This window comes from Kryptolebias marmoratus, linkage group LG24 (assembly GCF_001649575.2).
Source record: "Kryptolebias marmoratus isolate JLee-2015 linkage group LG24, ASM164957v2, whole genome shotgun sequence".
NCBI classification, from domain to species: Eukaryota; Metazoa; Chordata; class Actinopteri; order Cyprinodontiformes; family Rivulidae; genus Kryptolebias; species Kryptolebias marmoratus.
In genome coordinates this window covers 5,025,254-5,033,411 of record NC_051453.1, presented here as the reverse complement: position 1 = coordinate 5,033,411, position 8,158 = coordinate 5,025,254, and the positions used below count along the sequence as shown (strand labels likewise).

The 8,158-nt window shown below is 36.9% G+C and overlaps 1 protein-coding gene across 1 annotated transcript; it reads right to left on the bottom strand.

The window, feature by feature from the left end:
* Nucleotides 1–4,878: 4,878 nt before the first annotated feature.
* Nucleotides 4,879–8,158, bottom strand: pdcb (phosducin b). The gene is made up of 4 exons (XM_017420406.3): nucleotides 7,782–8,158; nucleotides 6,848–6,909; nucleotides 6,262–6,410; nucleotides 4,879–6,124 (listed from the first exon to the last, which is right to left on the bottom strand). The coding sequence occupies exons 2-4, from the start codon at nucleotides 6,891–6,893 to the stop codon at nucleotides 5,609–5,611; spliced, it is 711 nt and encodes a 236-aa protein (XP_017275895.1). The 5' UTR covers nucleotides 6,894–6,909; nucleotides 7,782–8,158; the 3' UTR covers nucleotides 4,879–5,608.

The window sequence follows — 8,158 nt, the reverse complement described above, 5'->3', positions numbered from 1 at the left end:
ATGTTTATAAAAATATACATTTTAATAAACACCATACACTGAAGTAAAAGTAATTCATAAATCACATTAATTTTGATTTGAATATGGGGCACCAATAATTATAATTAGGCTAAATGGTCATACTGTGTTTACACACAATTTGATTCATGAAATAGTCAGAGGTAACTTCAAGACAAATGATTTGACTGAAATGATGTGCTTTTATTAAAAACTCCCAAAACACCCCATAGGTTTTCCTATTATGCAAAGGCTAATTAAAAATGTTACAACCTAAAAATGTGAAACAAACCTAAGCTTTTTTTTCTCTTCCACATGAAGCAGAAATTGGTTTTGTAGCAGTGTGTTCAAAATACCACATGAAGGCAAACATTTAAAAATTCAACAGAACAGTTAAATCCAATTACATTAATAAGCCAGTTTGTTGTGACCCAGGACTTCACTGTGTTTAAAACATTAATGTGTTTACCTTTTTGACTGAAAAATAACAAAAAAGTGAGGTGTAAAGAAGAGAAGAACAAAGTTGACTTGTTTTCCCTTACCTGTTCCTGCAGATGAGCTCATCTACCTAAATACATTTAATCCTCTAAAAGGCATTATTTAATGTTTCAAAAGGAAAGTGAAAACATAAAAATAAAAAATGGCTATTGGCTTTTGACGCCATTCTTTTTCTCCATGATTTTTTCATGTACTTTTTTGGTAACTAATCTATTTTAATATGATAGATAATTTTACGTAGCATCCACAAGATGTCACCACATGCATTGAAAAAACTGCAAACTCAAGTTGCACTTTTGAATTTCTGTACATGGTAGTTCACTTCTTGTTTTAAATTATAAGTAATCAAAGTTACATTTTTTAAGCAAGTAGTTCTATCTTGTGAGTGTTTCTTCACGCCACAGGTCACCTTCAGAAACACAGCTCATGTCAAAGCATTATATTTAGAAAGGAGTTTTACAGAGTCAGAAACTGAGAAAAGATTTTTCACTGCTATCCTTTAGCTCGAAGGCAACACGGCTCAATAACTGGCTGCACTAAGAAGCCTTTTAGTGATCATCGTGTAAAACAGGACTAAATTCAGCCGAGTGTTTTTGGTGCTGAAGCTGAAGTCTGAGATTGTTCCCTTTGTGCATGATGGTTTGTCTACAGTTTTCTATGTACAGACTTGCCTTCCTAGACAATCTACAAGCTGAGATTTGTTTTCTTGTAAGGAAAGAGCCACTTAAACACTTTTAACAGGGCAGAAAGAGAAACAACAACAGAACAATCATTTAATCTGATCAGAAATATGCAGGGTTACTGTAACATGTTTTACATCATGGTGCACCTATTTATAGTACAAGATTACTGCAGCATTCCACTACAACTGTTCACAAGTTAATCAGCATAGTTTTATTACAATGGCAGATGAGAAAACTATTTAGTTCAGAAGCGTTTCTGGGGAATAAAAATAAATTTACAATGTTTCTTTACATTACATTCATCAGTTAGCAAAAAGCAATTCAAGAATTATTTAAACAGGTTCAGATAATGTAGTTCAAACAAACTTTTCATGCCCAGTTTGCTACAAAATTGCTCAAAAAGTTAACAAAAGTAACAACCCCCCATTGTGTACTTTCTCCTGAGAGTACTGAGGAGAAAACAGTTTTGTAGCAAATAATGAGTTTAAATGATTCACTTTTCCAAGTTATGCAGAGTTAAAAGTATAAATATATTGCATCAACACAAATATTCCCTTGGGCCTTGCCTTTAACTCACTAACAAAGCAAAACAAGGTGATGAGATTTCCACCCAAAAACGGATGTGCCCAGCCTTTATCCTTACGACGAAATTAGAAGGTGAAGATGTTGCAGGAAACGATATTAGAACCATTGCAAGTCACAGCTACACCCACAAATCTCAGATTCTTGGGAGGTCAAGTCACAATGATGCTATTTGCTTGAAGTTTCTGTTACTCCCCTCTGTGTAGGCTTTAATTGCTTCCCCAGTTTCAGTTTAAACTATTAATTAACCGTGTCCTTCATGACATAGACCTCGTAGGTATTCAGATCCTGTCTCAACCAGTTTTGACAAATTCCTCAACGGCTTATGGGTTCATAATCTGTGAAATACGTCTTCAAGAGAAAAGACAGCACAAACATGAGTTGCGGTCAACTTTTGCTGCAGGCGGCACAGCTATTTTTTTTTACACTTGGCTGTCACGCCTGGTTACCAAGTTGTACAGTAATCTAGAACATTACAGTACAACTCTCCTTAATCTGAGTCATCTTGGTTGTTGTCGGGACTTGTCAGTGGGATTAAGCCTTGAAGCACGGACTTTTCATCTTTGGTGTTGGTGGTAGTAAAAGGATGATTCATGTTCGAGTGATTTTCTGTTTCAAGTGCACGTAATCAATACGATTAAACCTCTTGAGAACTTCCCATTAGCTCATTATTTTCTTCAGTACTGTATTTGTCTGTGTTATCAAATGATTTTCATGCAAAACATCAGTAAGAACAACCTAAACAAAGACTATAAAAATAGCATTTTCTGCAAAAATGCAGCATGAACGCTGAGTGCTGAGTGAAATTTGCAGATTAAGCTGAAATTGAGCAGAAGCTAACAGCTAAAATGAGCACAATGGTAGATAAAAGCTTCTTCATTCTCATATTTCTAATTCCCTTTGTATTTATCTTTAACATTCTGCTTTCTCCAGCACTGTTTTAGCTGTAACATTTGTTGTGTTTGAAGGACTGTTGAAATAGAAAATCTGAATCAGTGAAGTTTTACATCATCACAACATCATGGAAACTGATTCATTAGGTTCTTAACATCAGCTAAACAAAGTTTCTCCAAACAGACTTTCATTGACAACGATGTTCACTGAGCACATTTGGCTCTTATGTCATCTACCCTACATCCTCTGCCCATGTTTGGCTCTAAACTACCGTGCCATTACATCGCCTGAGAAAAATGAGTTTTTATGAGGATGAACTAGAGCGCGAGAACTGGGCTTTCCAAGAGTCCAAACATAAAAAAAGCAAATTAGTGAATCACTGTAAACAAAAGGGGGAGATCAAAACGTCAGAGTGGGCGAAGGCGCAGGATCAGGTGCGAGGGTAAACAGTGAGGTAAACATTTGTTTGAGCGGAGACATGAGTCAAATCATTTGTCAGGGCCTTTTACAGCTGGAAAGTTCATGGAGTTATTTGGATCACTTGGCTCGGTGAAATCTGGACCCTTTCCAAAGCTTTAACATGCAAAAGCTGTTTGGGACCTGACACAGAAAGGACCATACTTAAGTTATAAATGATTACATTATAATTTTGAGCAAAATAATCCTCTCACTTCTTGATATCATATTTTGTATTGTGAACTTAAATTTGATCCTAATTCAGGTGTTTGAGTGGCATCTGTACTCTAACTGAACCTTAGCTATTGTTGAAAATCAAAAAACCGTCATGATGTGGAGTGGAGCTGTCCTTTTGCAGACAGTGCTACAGTCTGGGTCAGCAGACACCTGCCTTGCTGATATGTTTGGGCATTTTGTTCTGTTCAGAAAACTTTGAAAGGAGGTATCAAAGTTTACAGTGAATCTGAGACGTGCTACTTTATGAAAATGACGCTTACCAGCTAATGTATAATCACAAACACGTGAGAAATATGTTTGCATATTACAGTCTAGAAGCTCTTGCTTCTCCAAGCTCATGCACTTTGTTACATAATTAGCTTCTTAAAAGGGGTTTTGCAGGCAATTGCTAAAGATAGTAAAAATTTTAAAGTACTTACATAAACTTATATAAAGGTTTATGCTTTGAAAGTTGTTTCCCCCTCCCTCCTTGTTAAAGAGATCCCAAATAAAGTGAATATCTTTAGTGTGTAATAATGATAACAATAATAATTATTTGGGCTTTAAAAGTTCTGAAAACATAATGTGAACCACAATCCATGCAAAAGGAATTAACTGGTCACAGAAAAGAAAAAACAATAAATAATAAATATTTTCAAAAAGGCCATCAATAGGGCTTTAAATACTGAACCAGAAAATGACCTTATAAATTGGAATTTAAAAAAAAACCTAAAAGCTCAGTATAGTTTGAAATGGTGGGATTTGTGTCTCTGCCCTGAAATCTTTCATAGTGAACAGGTCAGCAGGTCATCGAAAGGATTATTGTTCATTTTTCTGAGGCATTATTGCTGTTAAAAGTTAATAATATACTTTATAATAAGAGGCAATTAAGCACAACACATGTAGAATTGAATGCATTTTGGTGGTTCTGCAAATTTTGCAGATATGAATCTTCTTAATTAGACTTTGTTCACATCAGATTGTGGCTTTTTACTACAGGTCTGTATTTGAAAATCTTAAGTGTCTTTCACATTGTGGGTTTGGCCTGGGGTTCAGCGGGGGGGTCACAGAAACGTTGAGCCTGTGCTCCAAGACAGATAAGGTTATTTGACATGAAGCATTCTGTTTCGAGATATTTAGTTTTTACATTCCTGCATATGGACAACCAGTAAGTCCTGTCCTTTGGTGTTTGTGTTTAATTTAAAATGAAGATGTACCCTGATGTACGTCTGAACTCATCCTTCAATAAAAATAATATGATTCACAATCTTTTTATCTTAAACATATGTATAATTTTTTTTTCCCAATATGTTAAAATAAGAACATCATAGGTTGAAGAACCACACACTTTTGAACCACCATTTAATTAAATTAATGTTTTTGGACTGTGGGTGAAAGCTCAGGTATCTGGAGAAAAACTCACACAAGCTGCACAAAGACCTGCACAGCAGATTCAAAGTTCTTCTGACTGTAAGGAAACAGTACTAACCAAAGCGAGACATCACCAAGTTGACCTAAATAACAAGATTTTTCAAGACAAAATAAAAAGCAGTCTGTTTAAAATTTTATTTTGGTGATATATACTGGATTAAACATGACAGAATCAAAACCAAAATTATATAAAACACAAATATTAACTACAATTTTGTTGAAATATAAATACTGTAATTCTGTTATCTTAGTGTTGATGCAGAGTGTCTCTTGTGTATTTATAAAGAACTGTGTATTAAATTGTACTTGACTTTCAAAACCATGCTGAAATCAGTAAAATACAGTACTTGTTCAGGCATTTTGGAAGACAAAAAATTCCTTATCATGAGTGCTTTGGTCTTTTAAATGTAAAACATTAGTTCAGTTTTGTTTTTGTAGCCCAAAGATATGAAACATTATGTTACATTCATGTTTGCTGTTTTATACAAGTCATGACTATGAATAATTTGAGTCAATGTCAACAGAAATTACTGCGACAAAAAAAACTGTTAATGAATCTTTTTACAAGAGCATTCAGGATGCAACCTTTTCTAATTTTAAAAATGAAACATTGTAAATATATTTACAGTTAGCTTGTTTTGGCTTTGGTCAGTGTGGTGGTGAGGAACTCAGTTATTCAGCAGCCCCCGTATCTTCCTCACTACAACATTTTAACCAATCAACACTGTGTTCTGCTGGGAAAATGGTTTTCCTATCACTTGTCATGTTTAATTCTCAAATTATTTTACTCAAACCTTTTTCCCATCTGCTTGAGATAACACATTCTCTTCCTCAGCAGACAAACTCTTTGATTACTCTACGTCATGTTCTTCTTCGTCCTCCATCCCTGGTAGCTCTTTCTCCGGCAGCAGGCCATAGCTGTTGAGGAAGGCCTCAACATCAGTCGCAAAGAACTCCTCATTTAGGTGTTGCGTGCACGACAGGAAGTTACCCAACAGCTCTCCGGCCTTGTACACCAGCAGCGTTGGTAAATACTCATCAGCGAAACGCTCGGCAGCACCAGATGCAACAGCATCAATCCTGCAGAACTTCACGGTCGGGTACTCGGCGGCCAAGCAGTCCAGGCAACTGTTAAGCTGCTCACATCCTTTCACTCCGATTTTGTAAATGTGGACGACCACCACTGTGGTATGATGCTCCTTCTCAATGACTTCAAGGAACGCCTCTCCACTGTCCAGTTCATGGACACTTTCAAACTTCGGCCCGAAGCTGAGCTTGTTGTGCATCTCTTCCATGCATTGTCGTCTGTACTTCTTTAGACATCCTTCATCCTCCTCCTTAAGCAGTTCATACTCTTGGACACTCATCTGAAAAATAAAATAAAACAATAGTTGCAGTTTGTGTTTTCTGGAAACTCACGCGCCTGCAGTGTTTAACAATCAACCTCACACAACATTTCTTCCCACAGAGGAAAAGGCTCAGTACTTCAGGTGCTGGGTTGTACCTTGCGGTTAAGGTTTGCTCTCGCGTCTTCTTTTGACTTATTGGGGGACGACATCTGTCTCAGCAGTTCTTTTTTTGCAGGAGGCAGATTTTCTCGATCCATACTTTCCAACTTGAACCTCCTCCAGTCATTAATGACCCCCTTTGGACCTATGATGAAAACACAAAAGTGGTTTATATCAGTTTGGTGACCCGTGTCAAAAGTCATTTCTTTACAATCTGACAAATCAATTGGAAGCTCTATCCTCCAATATGTACATTTTACTGCTACATCTTCGTAAAGCATCAGTATGTAGCAACGTTGGGTAACGGCTCCTTTTGTCATGTACAGATTATCTTTACTCTCGAGGAAGTGTACAAATTACAGTGTTGCGCAAGAAAGAAGATTAGAGCATCTGTTAAATTGTTCTTTGCCTTGGTCTTCCTTTTATCTGTTTAAAGCCAGTTTCTTTGTAAGCTCTTTATCTCTATAAGAACAAAATGTTTTATTTTTTTTCCTGTTACCCTATTAGCTGAATTATAAATCCACATTGAAACATAGCCTATCAGCATCTCTTAGGTATTATGCTGAAAACGGTTCTGCTCACCTGTGTGGGTCGCAGTCTCTTCCAGGTCAATCATCCTGTCAGACATGGTTTTAGCCAGCTTCCTATGTGACAATAGAACAAATAGAGACCCAGAAGTCTTATTTATGTCCTTTATTTATAATCTGATGATGGTTTTTGAAGATTTAATAAATGATCTTAACATTGTTATGGGACCACAGCTACGGATGCAGAATCTTTGACAAAACAGCCACAAATCAACTTGAGTCTCATGATATTCAATTAAATTAATGCAGTCTAAGAGGATTACAGAACAGCACCAGATCTCTGCTGCTTCAGGTCACCCTTGGAGCTGCTGTTTACACAGATATACAGCCAACGCAGATGTAAATTTGTAGTCATTTTTTGCAGTGTACTTTGGGCTGTGTCATTTCTGTAGTGTCACTGTTTAAGCCAGTTGATACTGTGACATACCCAGAGCCAATATCTGATTGGATTAAGTGGCCTATTTCTAGTAGTCCTCCCCGCTGCTTGCAGTCACGATGCTGATCTGGTCTAATGATCTTTATGGCCGCTGTCTAGCTCCCAGTTCAGCACGGGAGCCTCACCATGAGTAGCTGTAGCATCAGTAAATCAAACTGGCTTTGCGCTGTTTGACAGGTGAGCAACAAACTGCTTTTAAAAGATGTAAAAACTGCTGGAAAAGCACAAACCATTGCTAAAATCAGCATCCAATGAAAGAACTGTTTGTTTTTTTACCACCGAACATGACAGAAACTGAAAATGTTACTTAAAAAAGCCCTCTCTGTTCAATACCCAATGTTGTCAAGCATGTCAAAATTATTAAAGTAAAATCAAGGTACCCCCATAATTACAGATAAATGCAGTTAAACATTTTTCAAGTACAAAGACATTTCTCACATTTTATAGATTAAAACAACAGATTCAGTCCATTATTAAGAGAGATTTTTCTTACCTTCCACAGTCCCTATGAAGTCCTCTCGTTGTGTCAGCAGTTAACCATGCAGTGGTCTCCTCTCGATCACTCGTCTGAGCTATCTGTTGCTGGACGGTGTGCGTTTTCGTGTGTGTGCATGCGTGTGTCTTTTCCAGCCAATGAGCTTGGTCTAATGGAGATTTAAAAAAAAAAGACCCAATAGACCAAACAGAAATAGAGCATAGATCCTAAGAGGATTTCACTTCAGGAATTAGAAGCCTCCACTAGATAAAAGCCTCACTACACACAATGAGGAGGAAAAACTGATGGGATCGAAGCAGAAACTCTGCAGCCAGTATAAAACATTTTATCAGGAATCTAAAGCATCACTTGACTCTTCTGCAGGAGCAGCACAC